Source organism: Galendromus occidentalis, unplaced genomic scaffold (genome assembly GCF_000255335.2).
Source record: "Galendromus occidentalis unplaced genomic scaffold, Mocc_1.1 scf7180000077484, whole genome shotgun sequence".
Classification (NCBI taxonomy): Eukaryota; Metazoa; Arthropoda; class Arachnida; order Mesostigmata; family Phytoseiidae; genus Galendromus; species Galendromus occidentalis.
In genome coordinates, this window is record NW_003805472.1 from 735,950 (window position 1) to 754,466 (window position 18,517).

Below are 18,517 nucleotides of genomic sequence, written 5' to 3' on the forward strand. Positions count from 1 at the left end.
TACTCGGTGGACGTCTTCTCTATGATTTTAACACGGAGCTTCGGGAGAATTGACCTCGAATGGGGACCTCTCGATCGGAGGAGCGTTTCGAACGGAAGCTCTCAGCACTGTTCGCTCAACTCGCCCTCCAGAGCTGGTTGGTCTGACTCGGCTAACGGGCTCTCAGAGTCATAAGTTTTCAAATCGGGAAGAGATTCTGAATCTCTTCCCGATGAGCAATTTCTGAATCTAAGAGGTCGAAAAGAAGAGCAACGCTAACGGCGCGATTACCTGTTCGATCACCTTCGATCTTTTCATCGAAGAAGGGGGCTTCATAGTAGGAATCTCGCACATTGCGCCTCCCCCATCGCTGGAAATCGATCCGCCAATGAGTCAAAGCAACGCGGGAACTCATCAAGGGGGAAGCGACAAATCAAGCGGGGATGACATTCCTGAACTTTGCGGAACGAAGTGTCCTGAGAGGTGCGCGGACGCGAAATCTTCGAGACCGTCGGTGCTCCAATCCGGGTCCCGTTTTCTCTTCAGCAAACCGATCTCAAAGTCTCGTTGTCGCTTAGAATTTCCAATCGAGGATCGACTGATCGGATAAATGAATGGTCGGACGTCGGACGTGCGCTCGAATCGAACCCATGCCGTTCCGCAAAAGGCCGTTCGAAGTTTTTCTCCCGGAAAACTCTACTCCGATCCTCGGAGAAGCTTCGGAACGATCAGTGATGCAATCGTGAGGTGATTACGAACGCGCGCTGAATATTTCCTCTTTTTTTTCCGCCACGGTGCTGAGTAACGCATTGGCGTTTACACGGGACCCGAAACGGCGACCGAATCCGAATCGGGGCGCATACCGATTGTTGCATTCTAAGATTCATCCGTAATCACACCTGTTCCCGTCGAGGCATTTTCTCCCGCTCCTCCATGAGAGGAGCTCAGTGGGTGGGAGTCCCTTCAACACGGGTCTCGCATCGCATGCCGGGGTCTAAATAAATGGGAGGATATACATATGTGCTTTTGTACGTAGCGCTCGCTCGTCGGTAAGTTGGTACGTCGTCGGTTGGTACGATTTTTGGTCGGTTGGTTCGTTTCATGGAGAGTGGAGTCAGGTTGGAAAGGACCGCGGGAAAGCTTTCCGAGAGTGAGACTCGCGCATTGTATGCCTTAGCGCCCCCTAGGCTGCGACGCAGGAAGCAGCGGTGAGCTCTACGGTGTCGAGAGTAACCGTGGCCCTGTTGAACGAAGTGAAAACTTTGGGGAATTTTCCTCAAACAGGTGAAATCATCCGAGTGAATCGGGACGCTTGTGGAGCTCTGGGCTCGAAGTCGGCGGGCCATGATTGAGCTGAATCCCGTCCAGCGATGATCGTTCGCGGCGTGACCATCGATCTGTGCCCTCGAGGACTATCCATGCATGCAGTTAGTCCTAGCGGTTCGATGAGGTGCTGCTTCTCAGCTTGATGTTCGCACGTGATGCCGTCCCCGTAGACCAATTGACGGCGGTGCTGAAAAAAAGTACAGCTGCGTCTACTTGGCCGCACCGTGCGTGCCCTGACCGTGCCGAGTGGTTCAGTTCGAGTCCGCGGTGGCGGCTCGCCGTAGAATTCCAAAGAAACCGAAAATCGACGTCTGACTGGCTGCCGCCCTCAACAGCGGGTGCGTGAAAGGTGCGCCAGCCGACCAGCGGGCGAGCGAGCGGGTTGGCTGATAGCGATCAAGCTTAAAGCCTATCAAACAGGTAATCATCCAAGAGCAGAGTCGGACACGCCGCCAGGCCGCAGCCTCCAGGAGAGCGTGCGCGAACTCGAGTGAATTAACGCCACCGCGTAGGCTGGCACTGGTGGGCTCCGGCTGGTTGGTTGGCCGACTGGCTGTCTGTCGACTGGTAGAGGGGTCTTCCTTTCGCTTCCCGGAGTTCACTAAAAGAAATATCTCCCTCACCCTCAGGTTCGCTGGTGGTGGCTCAAGCTGAAAAATCCACAAACGGAGGCGGCTCGCGACGACTGCTACCTGAGCTGCTGCTGCGGCGGCGCCGACCACCACAACCACCAGCAGCATCTCGGCCAACACGACGACGTCGGCCTCCCACCCCCCGACCGCTACCACCAACGTAGGGAGGAGGACGGCAACCGGACTCAACAGTACCTGCAGCAGCAGCAGCAGCGGGGGCAGTACCATCGACTAGGGATCACAACGAAATCGACGACGGCAGAGTCCACGGCAGCTTGTTCGGGAGCCGTTATGGCGAGTTTGAGTGAGGCCGTCGCTCCGAAATGACATCTTCGTGAGCTAGATCCCCGAGTAGAGTGTGTGCAGGTGTTGTTTTCGCGTCCGAAATCGTTATCCTCGGAGTGCAACCTGAGGACGTCCTCGCGGCCTCGAGGTCGAGTGGAAACTGCAGTTCGGAGCGACGTTCAGTGACAGAACGCTCGTCCCTTCCTTCGTGGGGGAGGCAACTCGCCACCGTCGTCAACACACTTGTTAGCGTTTCAAGCTCGAGAATCGGTCTGACTGGAGCTGGTCAGACCTAAATTCGGGGCTATCAACAATCAGTCAGCTCGTCGAGCAACAGCGGCGGCCATAGCAGCAGTTTGTGCGCTGTGAAGCGGCGACTCATCGAATTGGGGCATTTATTGAAATCCTAGCTTCCCGACGCGTGAGCTCCACCGAGCTTTAAGGGAACCGTGCTTCTGGAGGAAGAGCGAGAGAGAAGGGAGCCGAGTTTTTCTCACTGTGAATTGTGTTGTTCCCGGGGATCCGCTGCTAGAGTGAGAACGTGACGTCTTCGCCTATTCGGCTGCAACCATACAAAACGTACCTGTCCCCCGTCTTCATGAGGGTTGATGATCCGTCGCTGAGCTGAAATTTGCCACGCACAAACCGAACGCACATCTCTCTCGCGATATTCTGCTGTCGTCCTGTCGAGAACAACAACGACCTCAGCAACGACAGCAACAGGAGCTACAGCGACGAACGGCCCTGATGAGCAACACGTAGGCTCGACTAGTTTGCCAACCCAGGTTCTGCGGGCATGAGCTCGATCGGGGCGGATTCGTGATAGCGATAGGGTACGGTGTCAGCCGAAGGAGAAAAAACTCCTCTCCAACTGCCGCAAGCATTTGTCAGCATGCCGTTCAGCGGAATCGTAAAAGTAAAGTTAGTCGAGGCGGTCGATCTACGACCCACCGACATTACGGCGCGTCATGTAGTCGCGTTAACAGGGAGCAGTAAAACTCCCTCCACGATCGATCCGTACGTCACCATCAATATCGACGATGAACTTGTCTGCAAATCGACGAGTAAACCTCGCACGTTGAAGCCCGTTTGGAATGAGGTGAGTGTTTTTTTCACGTTCCGTGCTCTTTAGTTCACTCCTGGAAGGTTCGGCTGGGGAGTTAACGCAGTTCCCGTCTCCTGGGGACAGTGACTAGGTTAACTATAATCCCACGAAAAGTTCAGGAGGTTTCCACCAAGCCTCCACCATGATTTCGAAAAGATATCGAAATTCGCGGGGGAATATAATTTTCCGATCTTTTGTGATTCGGGAGCATTGACCGGGTCCTCGTTCCTTGAGGTTCCTCGGGGGAGCGACAGGCAGCTATCGATCATCCGATGCAAGGTCGTGAGGGCTCTGGATCTCAGCGTGAAGACTACAGACTCAATCCCGGGCCAAAATTTGTAGTACCCGAGATACATTGTCCCAGCTTCACCGATATCTTACCCCGCTGTAATAAGAGGCTGTCGCTCGCCTTCCAGAGCGTCACAATGAATCCTGATAGAATTGCTCGTGGAGAAAGACCTCCTCCGGGCTCAACCACCCAATCCTTGATACCCAAAGGTGGTGCGGCTGCTTCGACCACTCCTAAAATTCCGGGCGAAATCCCTCAGAAAGTCTCCCGGACATCGCGTAATCGGATAGAAAGGAGCTGCTGACCATCAGCCTCCATGCCACTTCCTGGGGAAAGCCACAGGCCAACAACAACATTCCTCCACATTCAGTTTCCTTTGCCAGTTCCTGGACACCGATTTATAGTCCTGTCTCGGCCTTCCTGATTTTCGCCATGTGCGATCACTCAATCGACGGGGGTGGTTCGAGTCCTGCAGCCTGGCGACGCCTGCCGTATCGATCCTGAGTTGCGAAACGAACGGGGCTCGCGGATTTCCCGCGTTTTGAGTTCTCGTGACGGAGGAGTAGATCGGACATGGATGTGTTCTGAAAGGAAATTCACCATACCGCGTGTCGGGGAGAGCCCGACGTCCTTAAATCGAGGTTCTGAGAATTCGCGTTCTTTGCTTTGGCATTGATTCATCGGCCAGATCTGATACATTGGCCTCGTCATGTTTTGTCCCTGCGATAACGCGAGTATAGCTTCAGCTGGTGACTGCTCAGCTTGTTGGTTTACATACATACACTGCGGTCGTGGCGAGCTCTCATCGCGCACTGGCCGGACAATGGCCAGGGTGCTCGAACAATGTCCCTCTATTCATCCATATATCCGTTCTTCATTCACATGTTCACTCATCTGGAAGCGAGCTTGTTTATACCCATCCAAGAGGTGGCGTCAGCTCGCGGCGGGCAATGCGGTAGCGAATTTCTGTCACCTACCGGGTCGAGAAAACTTGAGGTTTGGAACGCATATCGCTCTCATTTCATACTCGTCTCTCGGTGTATCGTAATCGCAGTGATTCTAAACACGGAGAACTACTCTCGAAACTACTTTCATATTCGACTGACCGCGCTTCGCGAATTTCGGAACAGCTGATCGGGCGAACCGTTAGCGTCGTGACTCGTGACGAGTTCTGATCCTCGCCAATATCGCATGAGACCGCTGATACGATAGTAGGTATGTGATCGCGAATCGCGATGTTATCGGATGTACCAAGTGTGTGTATATGCTTCTGTGTCTGGCAGGATTTCGTTCAATTTGTTTATTCGAGCGTCGATCTGTCTCAAAGCGGTTCATGTTGATCAGTTTCACCATCAGATCGCCGATATACCTGCCGGAGGTCGGAATATCGAGGCACGTCACAGCCTATTAAAGCAGGAAAGTGACTGTGGGACTAGGTATCGTCGGGAACGTCGTGCCCGTCGAGCTCGAAGCTGCTCCTGAAAATCTCCGACTCCATCAGAGAAATTTACCGAATCTGAATTAATCTCGGAAAGCTCTTCAGAGCGATTTAATGCAAGATGGTGTTGTTCCGTGTTGGCAGACCTCCATTTGAGGCGGTCTCAGGATCGTGCCTCCTCAGGTGCGAGCACGTCTGTTTCCTCAAATATCTCTTTCGGACCGCGCACGGCCGGGTAGAGCTCCTTACCCCAGGCTGTGTCCGTGTGGTGGGCCTACACTTGTCCAAGGCTTCGAGACAGGATCTGGAAAAATTCCGGAATCCATTCCTTCATTCGTCTGATAAGAGGGCCGTATAAGGTTGCGGAATAAAGCCGTAGCCCAGTTTTTTTTGTTCCCCCTCTTTGCTCTGATTCGGGAGAGTTTTCCCCGAGTCAGTATGCCGTATGATACCGTGATTGCTCCATAAGTTTCGCATGCAGCCGAGCGCCATTTCGGGCATTGGCTCGTACATGAGCTGATTCCCTGGTTAGTGAGCAAGCTCGATCACGATCGGAGGGCCCTCAATAGAAATGAGAGAGATGGTCGGGTCAGCGAGATGTGACAACCACATCCGCCTGATTCCAATCCGATAAGCTAGCAAAGGCGGCTGCTACTGCTGCTCCTAGTAGCTCCCGTGAATTGTTCGAGACCGATGTCACATATCCGGCGAATTTCGCGGAAGAGAGCTCGAGCCCGGTCAGTCGGTGGGTGAAATGCTCGAATCCTTGCCGATGCCACCGCTTCAGTGATGGGGCCAGGCCCTTGCTCGCTTCGACTGCACGTTCGCCCCGCCTGCTTGACTCGGTTATCCGCATCCAGAGCTGTACCAACTCTGCGCCCCATCCTCGGCCGACTGGCCGGCTTGCCTTTCTCAGAATAGAAGCTCCTGTTCCGGGACCCTTGGCCTGCGAGCCAATGATCCTGCGACAAGCATGGCAACGACAGGGTTATAGAGTACGCAATACACGCCAGGCGGCTTTGCTGTAAGGAATGTTCTGAGCACAGCCGAGGAAACTGGGTCAGTTCTGGCGAGGTATCGCATTTCTGAGTGAGGAAGATCCTTAAGAAATGGATTGCGATTACGGAGCGCCCCAGACGGCCTCCGAGAAACCGTTTTCTCTGTCCGGTTTCGTCTTCGGAGATTCCCCGACGATCGCGCGGTGTGTTCGGTCCCTCCAGTACTCAGTGACCTGAAAACAATTCTGAAAGCTCGAGGCCGGCACGATTACGCGCAAAGAGTTTTTCTGTGCTCTGCTGAACAAGACAGCGCCTCTGTGATGGCGTCAAGACGCTCGACCCTGGTTGTGCGCTCACACTGTATCGGAAGATGTCAGAGTCATAGACTCCATCGATCGAAGCCAATCAATCATTCGGCTAGCCGTAGCTTGGACCCTCTCAGCAGCTGGGCAGTTGTGGTCGGCTCGACCGATGCATCGGCCGGCAAACGAAAGGGAACAAATATAATGAGCTCGTGTCAGCGCGAATTCCAGTGCGTCCTGAGTACATACAGTTTAAAGACATTCCGAAGCCTGAGTGGAGTGGACGAATTGGAGAAACGACTGTTTCCACTCGCCTCCTCTTGTCCGACCCTCTCTCTCTCTCGCCGTTGACAGAGGCTGATTGAGAAGCAACATGTAGAGAAACGAGAGCCACCGGGCTTCGGAGCCCTCGATGGTACAGAGGTCATTGTGACAGGAGCTCACTCGACGACATTTCTCTCGAGAACCTAAAACTTCCCGCTAATCGATATGTGGGTTCCGGATGACCTCCCTTCATGACTCAATTCCTCGCTTATGGACCGTACCCCGATGGCGTCATGCACCGTACTCCGTTCATCTTCATCATCGAGGCATGAGTCTGCGTCCGCGTGGATTACACCGCAAAACATGGGGAAAACGGGACAGAACTCACTCAGAGAGAGTGAAGGGGATCACTGAAAATATCTCATTATACCCGGAAGTGCGATGGGAATGATGTGAGAGAAGAATCCACTGCTGCTCTCTATTCGCTTTACCGTTGCGATGAACGGCTCGAATGGATGATGCTCAAGGCTGTGTGAGTCGCTTCCTATTTGTCAAAATAAAAGAACGCTCATGAGACTTCAAGCCGTGACGCTTGAGCCAGGCTGAGAAGCTCTTAAATGGCCCCAATGATTCTGCGGCTTCGAGCTCCTTGTTATATCTATCTCGAATGAGGAGAGACCCTCTCCCCGGGCATAGATGCTACTCGCTAAATAGAGATGATGTGCGGGTAGACAGACCAACATCAGGCCTTCCCAGCATCGGAGGGAGACATAGCTTCCGGAACTCGAAAGTACATGGACTCATACTTCTTCGTCATTCGATTGGATTTGTAGATCGTTCAAGTTTCGATGCCTGGGACTCCGGCGTCGTGATGGAGATGTTTCGCCCATCGAACGATCGTTGCCTAGACATAGCTCTCTCGCGGACACGGACCCCGGTCTTGAACTCGGAATCGTTCGCCTCCGCTTGGGTCAGTTCCGTACCGGTTTCTGCCTCGATCATCTCACTCAGGAACGTATGGGAAGGGTCTCTTCAATTTTGATAAAAACCGAAAGAAAAGCTTTGATAAATTCCGAGCGCTAGGCAGGGAGCGTTCCTGCGAAATATCAGATTTGCTAGAAAGTCAAGGCTTGCTGCCGACCAGGAGGTCTTCTGAGAACGACCAGTTCCACAGCGCTGCTTAAAGGCTGAATGTGAGGGGTTCTATGGTGTGCTTAAATAGGTACTGAATCCTGATCCTAGCGTAGAAGATACTTAGCGACTTTTCGCCTTTGTTCCAGGTATTCCAAACATCTGTTCATGAAGCAATCAATTTGGGTTTCACGGTTTTTCATACGGCGCTGTCATCTGACGACTTCGTGGCCAACTGTCAGATCACGTTTGAAGAACTCCTCAAAAAAGATGAAGCTCACGAACATGACATCTGGATCAATCTCGAGCCCGGCGGCAAAATACATGTCGTCGTTTCTCTCGACCCAAGTGAGTACCATCATCCCAACACTGGGAGAGCGGATCCCGATGCATCATTCCATCTGGGTTCTGGAAACCTCAGTAATCTATCGACACGACGGTCCCTGCTGCGGATGGGGCCCAGAACCGCTCCCCGAGTCTCCAATGGTACTCATGAACGAGCCATCCATTGCGGGGAGAGTAGGTTCTTCCCTGTGAATGATTCATTCCGGAAATGAGCTCATCAATTAGGCTAGAGTAGCTGATGAGGCACTCTGGAGCTCGCGATTATCCCTAGGGCTATCTAGGTCTCCTCGGCCGTTCCAATTTTCTAATACGACTGGAACAAGTGTGGGTTCTATCCACTCGAGATTTCCGGAGCTTCACTCTAGAGCTTCGTCCCTTGATTTGTCCTCACCGATTAACCGGTAGCTCAGGGCTCATCGCTTTTCTATAAAATGATAGACCCATCGTCGCTCAGATGAGTTAATACGACAACTTGAGATACGCGACTTGACTTCATTGAGAAACGTTTTTGCTCGGGTCCCGACAGGTTTCACTTTCGCTGCCAGAGCAGCCCAACAAGTATAAAAAGGCTCCGCTATTCGGCAAGGGAAATGTTGACATGAAATGAAGCAGTCGCTCGTGTCGCGGCGTTCATCGGCCCACGACCGCTTTTCTCTTGTTTATGGTTTGAACATTCTTTTCGGAAACACCAATTAATTCATTTCCGCTGCAGTGCGAACATCACTGCCGAGCGAACGGCAGACAAATGAACGATTCAGCCCGTCTACACGGCGTCTGCGGCGACACAAACTCACTTACATAGTCAACGCCGGGAGTGACGTCTGACACACTGAGCCACCGGAATATCATATCCGCTTTTTTATTCATCCGATTTTTCCACCTATTATTCCCAACGTGACCGGCTCGATCATTCACAAGAGGCACAATCACTGACCGGGCTCGGGAAGACCCGAGAGTAACTGGCTTGAGAAGAGTTTACTTCTCGCGGAATTCGATGCTGACATCCGTGCCGTCTCGTTATACCGGTTTGGAAGACGTACAAGTTCGTCGAAGACCGTGCGTCGACGCGAACTTAAGAGGAACTCGATTTTGGAGTCTCTCTCGACATCGTATCGATGTCTTATGCCTAGGGCTGGGAAGTTGGCGCGGTCGCGCCGGAAGCCGTGAATTTTCACGGCATTTTCAGGCGATCCTCCATAGGAAGTCAATAGGGGGTGAAAATTGCCGTGAATTCTCGAGGAAATTGCCGTGAATGATTCCCAGCCTTACTTATGCCTGATGTGGGATCGAACAGTCTCCGATAGATCTTATGACTCACCATCTCTTCGGATAGCGCGCAGTCTCCGGCGGCTATTGTCGATATGAATGATGCATCGGCGCTTCCAACTTGAATTTATCTGAGCTTATAATTATTCTGTCAGGGTATCTCACTCCGAGGACACAAGTAGACTCTTGAATTAAATATTCCAATCCTCCTCAACAGCTCTCCCAAAGGAGAAACCGCGGGAGTTCAAGGCTCGCGCGACGGGTCTCAACCGACGACGCGGTGCTATGCGTCGTCGCGTCCATCAAGTAAGAATGAGAACCTCGAGTATCGTAATAGATCTCGAATCGCTAAATATTTGTCCGCTGATGAATCCATCGAATGATCACGATTATAGCAAAATGACGTCATGTGTTATAAAGGATGCTCGGTTTTTTGAAATACCTAATTCCTCCGCTCTTCCATTCAGGTCAACGGGCATAAATTTATGGCGACGATTCTCCGGCAGCCAACCTTCTGCTCACATTGCAGAGAATTCATATGGGGTATCGGGAAGCAGGGATACCAGTGCCAGGTTAGCGTTGGGAGAGGTTCCCATGAGGGATCGAGGACTAGAATCGCAATATCTGAGCTATCCTTCCCATCATCCCCGCTTATACTCCGATTGAGACCTATGATCGACCGCAGGTGTGTACGTGCGTCGTCCACAAGAGATGTCACGAGATGGTGGTGACGAAATGCCCCGGGATGAAGAGTGAGAACCAGAAAGAGGAGTTCAATCTGGAAGGAACAGGATTTTCAATCAATATACCCCACCGCTTCTTGGTGCACAACTTCAAGAGGCCTACATTCTGCGATCACTGCGGATCGATGCTGTACGGATTGTTTAGACAAGGCCAAAAGTGCGCGGCGTGCAACATAAATGTTCATAAGAGATGCCAGAAGAATGTGGCGAATAACTGCGGAATCAACCCCAAAGAAATGAGTGAAATACTCCAAACGATGGGCATATCTGGAGATAAGCTGCTCACCAAACAAAAAAGAAAAAGTCCATAGGCGAAAACTCGCATGCAGATTGTCCGCCCAGCAACCTCAGCGATCAGACAACTGCCGAGAAGGGGAGCCCGAGCGAATCATCGAACCCTGAAATGCTCGACAAGTTCAGCTCCCTTGCACTCGACAAAGAAAAGAAATACTCTCTTAATGATTTCCACTTCATCAAGGTCCTCGGAAAAGGATCATTCGGGAAGGTGAGTATAGGCCTCACACGATGGAGTTTCGGTGGGTCTATAGCGAGGAAAAGGGGGGAGCTCAAGACGACACCAATGAGCGCAATAATTATAGCCGTCAACCGGGAGCGTCGGAAGCCTCTCGAGATTGAAATCGGGCTTTGTACCTTGGTGGACCAATTTGGCTCCCGAGTAAAGAAGCACGGCGTCCAGAGCTGAATCGTGAGGGAGGCGCGCATTTTGTTTATACTGAGAAAACGTCTCTCAGCGTGTGGTTGCTCTAAGGTTCTCGGCTCACAGGCTCGAGTATCGACCACAAAACATAACGAGGTTTTGCTTCTTCCCAATCAACAAACGTAGCCGTACAATGAAAGCTTGCGCGTCATTGGATTCGTAGGCCCTCGCCGATTCTTTTTCGGATAATGAGGATCTCAACGAATTCATCCGAGAGAACTCAATCGTTCATCGCGACCTTCGATGAGCACGGAGACAGAGAAACAATCATATCATATCTCCATGATGTATATGGAGTCTTCAGCTTTCAGCCTTTCAGCAGTGCTCGATATGAAAGGCAAGATCTAAGTAAGGGCATGCCCGCTTCGATTCTTCAGGTGATGCTGGGAGAACGGAAAGGAACCGAAGAAGTTTATGCAATTAAAGTTCTCAAAAAAGACGTGATCCTCCAAGACGACGATGTGGAGTGTACGCTGACAGAAAAGAGAATTCTGAGTCTGAGTGCGCGGCATCCGTTCCTGACGGCCCTGTTCTGCTGTTTCCAAACAGAGGACCGGCTATTTTTCGTCATGGAATACGTCAACGGTGGCGACCTCATGTTCCAAATTCAGAAGTCACGCAAGTTCGAAGAATCGCGAGCGAGGTTCTATGCGGCCGAGGTAAGCTTTGAGAGTTTTGCTGATCTCTTGAAACTGGGTCCTTTCCCTCCATTCGGACATAGGATCGTATGAAATACTCGACGCTCCTCGGTGTCCGTATCGAGCCTCATCCGGAGACATTTCGTCTCTGTGAAATTAGGCGCGGCACTTGGGGAGGGTGAGTGGTGGGGTCGTTGGATCTCATAATCTGTTTTTTCACGTCACTTTCGCACATTCCGCTATGGAATTCGATCAAGAAAGCGCACCGCCATTCCGGATGCCCTCGTGCTCGGTCCTGAATGGCTTCGAATGAATTTCCTTGGATTTTCCAGGTGACTCTCGCTCTAATGTTCCTACATGAGAATGGAGTGATCTATCGGGACCTGAAACTTGACAATATCCTGCTAGATGCCGACGGCCACTGCAAAATTGCAGATTTTGGTGAGCATTCCATCTCGCAGAATCTAGTCCACGTTCCGTCGACGGAGCTGCTTACATACAGAGCGCAAAAGACAGCAATCTGCTTATTTCTCTCCAGGTATGTGCAAAGAGGGCATCAAGGATGGCGTCACGACAACGACGTTTTGTGGCACGCCGGACTACATCGCCCCCGAGATTCTCCAAGAACTGGAGTACGGAGCATCTGTCGATTGGTGGGCTCTAGGCGTGCTGATGTATGAAATGTTAGCCGGTCAGCCGCCTTTCGAAGCCGATAATGAGGACGATCTCTTCGAGTCGATCCTCCACGATGACGTTCTATATCCGGTGTGGTTGAGTAAGGAAGCCGTATCGATTCTGAAAGGCTTCATGACGAAAAACCCTGCGAAAAGACTTGGTTGCGTTCAAGCCTGCGCCTCCGAGCAGGCCATTTTGACCCACCCATTCTTCCGAGACATGGACTGGGACGCTTTGGAGGCTCGCAAAGTGAAGCCTCCCTTCAAACCGAAAATCGTGAGATTCGCTGACGATTTGGTCATCCCGTGAATAATATTATGCCTCCCCGCCATCGAGCGTCCTTCTCTCGAGTTTTATATAATATTCGCTAAGACAGGCATATTCATTTTTCCACAGAAAACGAAACGTGATGTCAACAACTTTGATGCCGATTTCACGAAAGAAGATCCAGTACTCACTCCGATTTCGACCGACATCGTGAAGAATATCAATCAAATCGAATTCAAAGGATTTTCTTTCGTCAACGAAGATTACAATCCTCAACGATTCGAGAGCGGAGTCCCAGCCTGATTACAATAATCTCATCAAGTCGACATACTACATTAATTGATAGACGAACAGTCCTTCTTGACTGTTTCAATATCACACCACTTAATTCACATTGTGGTTGACGGCGACCACGAACGCAAGAGCATCATCCTCTCACTCACCATCAGCGTAGGGAGTCTTTCGGTCCTCATCGTGACTGACTCGCCGAGGCACAAAAATCTGGAACACTTTGATCAATCGGCTTTAAGTTCCAAGCATTTTGAGTGAGATTCCCGTACACTTTTTCATCAGCTTTGATTATGTCATGCTTGCACCTAATGCTCTGTTCAAAGCTGGTCGTGGTATAATCTCGATGCGGTTTTGCTGCCGATGGAACCAATCAGCCCATCAGTCAGTCAGTCAGTCAATCAATCAATCAATCAATCAATCAATCCTCACATCCACCATTCATCAATACATTGAGTCGCGCAACCTACAGACAGTATCATGATCCAAATATGGTATTGATTTCCATGAGTTGTTCCCATCCCCTTGTTGCCAAGTTCGTCGTAGTCATTTTTATAATTTATATCACGGTCTCCGATTTGATTTAGTGGTACGTCGTCGGAAATTAAACGTTCGCATCTTTGTTTTGAAACCGATGGAGGTATCCAATCTTTAATTTCCGAAATGCAAATGAGCCGAACATTGATTCCAGCATGAACACATTTATCCAGGCCGGATGTCACCGAGGATCGGTACATGCTGGCACCTCACGAGAATCGAATTCCCCCAGAGAGCATCCGGAACAAGACTGGGGTCCAAGAACGGATTCCGGATACACCTAGATAATACATACCTCCATATGTATCTCAATTCGGACCCACACGGAAATTCGCTTTCAATCATGGGGAGAGCACCTGAACCAGATTTCAATCCGAAAATACGGCCACTGGTCCGTCGAATCAACGAGAAACTCAACGATTCGAGAGATGCCTGGCTCCTCTATTCACGCATTTTGTTGCTCCCGTCGTAAATGAATCGAGGGCTTCATCGAACACGACTAACCATCATGTGCACTTTTTAATTTGTTCACCAAGATGACCTCACTGGAATGAGGCCCTAGCAGGATTCCAAGAACGATGGATCGCCAGATGACGCTGATGAAGATGACGATGATGAGCTTTGATGAGTTTGAGCAATCGAATAGTCTATCGACGACTCGCTGACTCGCTGCTTGATCCTTGGGGACTATGATCGGAAACGTGGAATTCCTGAGCAAGATACGATGGTCGACAATCTTTAATAATAAGAATAACAACATCACAACACTTCGTACCAAAATTCGTCGCTCCTCGGAGCGACGTGTCGCCCCAAAACTGACCATTTTACCTGAGACAGTCGCTTCCAGGGGAAAGACGAATCACTATATGCAGTAGATGATGGCGAAATATATGTCGCAGGGAGGAATTAGAAAAAATCGTTTACACAGTCGCCCCATCCCGGGAGTCATCCGACTCCCCTCGGCTCGTTCCGAGTGCGATCCCAGTCACGACATGTTTGTTATCGCTCACAGGTGGAAATCACACAAGCTTGATTGTTGGTTTCACCATTTCCCTCGACTACCTCGAGGAAAGAGTACACCCTTCCGCCTACTCCTCACTTAATGCCAAGGACACTGGGCACTCTCCAAGGGACTAAATCAGCCCGAAAACCGAGTTCGGCACTGTCTGGGCGACGAAAAGTTGACTTGCGAGACGCGAGAATCGAAGAATAACTCATTTAGGGGAAAAACACCGTTCAAGCGTCCACAGCTGAGCGAAATAGTCGAAAATACCCGAGATACCTTTACTGGGATACGGACTCCCGTCGAAGGGCCTCGGCCGAGCTCGATCGCTCCCCAGCTGCTCGGGGAGACTGGTCACGGACTTGCCCGCACCCATGGAGTCACGGACGCTTGAAATGTTTCGATTCATTCTACATTGGTACGATTGACCGAGTGAGGAGAACGAGCGCACCAGACACATATTATGAACAAGAAACTATCAGCGTTGCATCATTTTCCCGAGGTGCATCGAAAATCGCTCCCGTGATAAATCTCCATAGTGATACTGAGAGAACAACAATAATCAATTCAACATAGAACATTAACAGAATCCGACATCACAGTCGTCACCCAGTGATTCAATAAAGTTAACACCTCGATGATTCGGGACTTACACACGCGAAGGGAGGACTCCGACTCAACTCTCGTCTGATATCCGTCGGTGTTGAAGAAATGTGTGATTCATGATGACGTTCATGAGTGAATCCTCTTTGCCGTGAGTGAGCTTCGGTAGTCCCACGTGGCTACCGATACGGGGCCTTCGAGCAGACGGAGCACCTGACCAGGCTCAGATGAGCAGTAACTCGTGGACGTCATCGTATGGAAACATCGCGTAGCCTCACAAGTCCTTTTGCTTTATGAGGGACCGGACACCCGACGAACGCACTGGTAATTGGGTTGTTCCGAGCAGGGTCGCTTGACACGTCGTTGCCAGATGAGGGGAATGTGCGTGAGACTGCCCCACACATTCTTTGTCGCCGATCCCGTCCCCTTCAAACAACCCATAGACGTCATTCTAATGTTTAACACTGATTGAACGGTTCCATGGCCACGGAACTCGAGGTCACGCTAATTGTACACTGTGGGTGGACTTCTATTTGTTCCACCATTGAATATACTATAAAACCAATTTCGATCCACCACATACATATATAAACGGCGGAAACTATAACGCATTGCTATAATCGATTTTTCATCTGATCAAAACCATGAAGACTTTCGAAATTCCTGATTTCCACAACTCTCGGGAATAGGTTTCAAAATAAAAAAAATAGTCGATGATATCAATGAGGACCGTGGCGGATATACATAAATGGGTTACCATCGCATGTACGAATACTATTATATGGATATATATCCTTGTATCTCTCCACTCGAGTTCCATGCCGCAGACGAAGGTATCGCAGCGGCGGAGAACGAGTTCGAATCCCGCTCCGTTCGATACCTATCTCACACTCTAATATTATTAACCTCTCCACCGCTGACTCCTTGATTAAACTACAGAGTAGATAAAAAATTTATCATGGCGACGACGACGATTGTAGCGAACATTGGTTGCGGCTAATACCATGGTCACGATACCAGAACTAATACTATAACTATGACGACTTTAAGTACTACTACCATCACTGATAGCGATACTTGTTTCTTATTGTAACAGTGCCACACTTGGACGAAAGAGGCTATATTCAATTAATGGAAAATGAGAATCATAATGGAATATGAATTGGTGGTGTACCGACATTCATGGAAATGATTATGAACTAATAATAACAGTGATATAAATGCACGTCGTGTGTTATACCATCGTGACGGACGAGATTTGATCGAAGCCGCGGGCGAGTCTCACGGTACTCTACACCCACCGAATCCGCAGGGAGGGAAGGAGCTTGAATCTCCACATAAATATCGGAGGAGACTGGCTGCAGTCCCTCTTTTCACTCGAGCCACCGACTGTAGTTCCCATCTCTCGATTCTCTCCGTCGTGCACGTCAGTCGGGCGAATTTTCTTACGCTGCCTCAGAGCCGCATGTCATGATTCAAGAATTAAGTCTGGAGGCATGGAAGGGGGACTTGTTGGTTCTTGTGCAGCGCTCGTAACATGGTTGAGGACCAAAGGCGTTTATCATCCGTCGCATCTGGAGTCGTTCTCGTCGACAAAACTCATCGTTCCGCATCGCCTGCCCTGGAGTCAAAAGCCTCCTGTGGATGCAAATCCCAGGATCACCCAACGGAGTTCATCCATCCCTGATGTCGAGATACCGTAAATATTCTAATAGACGGGCAGTCTCCAGTAGTCGGGCAGTCTCCAGGAGTTGGGTAGTCTCAAATTGTCGGGCAGTCTCCAATTTTCGGGCAGTCTCCAATAGCCGGGCAGTCAGAGTTCAATGAACGATCCGCTTCCAGAATCTTCGCAAATCGAAACGGATGTCTTCGGAATCACGAAATGGAAGAAAGAACTTTGCATGACTCAGCCAATGTCTTGAACGAAATTGCGAATCCACCCGCTTTGGCGGACCTTCTTTGATATCCGGATGTGCTCCTGATCCAAGAACGCTCGGTGTTCACAGTCGAATAGTTCGAACCGTCTCGTGAGAACGGAGCTTGTTCATCTATACCTTGTGTGTGACATTCACTTGGTGAGCTCAGCTGTCAGCATCTGCGTAAGATATACCCGCCAAGAAAATGGAGGGAAAGGCTTTGGTGTAGATCCGATTCGTATTCGAGAAGTGGACATTTATTACTTTCTTCTCAAATCTCACAATATCGACGAGCAGTCCCAGATAGATTGGCAGTCTCTGATAAACGGACGGTCCCTGTTAGACGGCCAGTCTCCAACAAAGGGGCATTTTCTGGGGAATCCAGAAAATACACGGGCAGTCGCAATAGACGGGCAGTCTCTAATGAGTCTCTAAAAAACGGGCACCTTCAGGTGGATCGAAAAATAAACGGGCATGCCCGTCTCTTAGAATATTTACGGTATCTACATGCGATAATCGGCAGTACGTTGGCCCATGAGCTTCGCGAAGCTAACCGTACATCCCATAGCTGTTACGAACGCTGTCTGTGTTTATTCTCCCCGACCATTGGGCATATCAGAGTATCGATGGCGACAGTCTCTCGGTTATGTCGGAGCTCCGATAATTCATTCCGACCGCATCACACTCCGAGAATGGTCCACTGGATCTTCATCTAGAGGCGAGCCCAGATGGTCCGGCTAATCGCTCCGAGAACATTCAAAACAAATGAGATTCGGAGTCGAACCCATAAGAGACTTCTTGTGCTCTCTCGGTGGACCTCGATCTACGAGGACATCTTGGCACCGCAGGAAGAAATAGAGAATGCGGAGAAATTCCAGTGCTTGTGAGAGCGAGTTGGATCTCGAATCGACGGGCGGGTCCACGGGTCTGCCACAGGGTACAGCCCCTGTTGTTCCTCCTTCAGGGCGGGGGCGCCCTGAGATGCAGATCAGAAGCGAGGGCAGGGAAAGGGGAGGTCCAGCGAGGCACCTCCGGCATTTTTGCCGTATACGACGATTCCCATGATTCTCGACTCAGGAACGGATTCTCAGCATAGAGTGAGTCGCTGCGATGAAATCTCCGTCTGTAGTCCCTGCCGCTGGACTTGTGGACGGAGGCTGAATCCGGGCGATCTGAGACCCTCCATCGGCGCTTTCAAATGTCTTCGATGGGGCTGTCGGAATGGAGGGTGAAGGGACCCTTCGGGAGCCTATTCAAAAACGCTCGAGCTCCGATGAGAGTCCGATCAAGTTCCGATGAGGGTCCGATCAGCTTCCGATGAGGCTTCGATTTTCTTCCGATGAGGCTTCGAATTCCTTCCGATGAGGCTTTGATTTTCTTCCGATGAGGCTTCAAATTCCTCCCGATGAGGATCCGATCCACTTGGACTGATGGTCCGATCCACTTCCAATGATGGTCCGATTCACTTCCGACAAGGGCCCGGCTCTCCTCCGATCAGGGCCCGGCTCTCCTCCGATCAGGGTCCGATTCTCTTCCGATGAGGGTCTGGAACAGTCCTGATTAGCTTCCCAAACGACTTCTACGGAGGTCCGATCAGGGCCAGATCAGACTCGCGGATCTCCTCCGGACGAAGGGAACTCTTTTCACGAAGACAACTGCGGCACAGCAGGGGTTGTGCGCACATCGGGAGATAGAGTGCCCCAAAGCTGCCGCGGTACGCTTCGTGGCCATCGCTGCTCTTTATCGCTCAATCCGCTCATCGCATGCAT

At 50.7% G+C, this 18,517-nt stretch overlaps 1 protein-coding gene across 1 annotated transcript; it reads left to right on the plus strand.

The window, feature by feature from the left end:
- The first annotated feature begins 3,114 nt into the window (after positions 1-3,114).
- On the plus strand, positions 3,115-12,704 carry LOC100905981 (calcium-independent protein kinase C). Its single transcript, XM_018640378.2, is given in 10 exon segments — positions 3,115-3,321; positions 7,899-8,097; positions 9,578-9,666; positions 9,828-9,932; positions 10,046-10,391; positions 10,394-10,608; positions 11,199-11,480; positions 11,792-11,900; positions 11,998-12,410; positions 12,531-12,704. Coding segments are annotated over 10 exon segments (2,139 nt in total).
- The last annotated feature ends 5,813 nt before the right edge of the window (positions 12,705-18,517 follow it).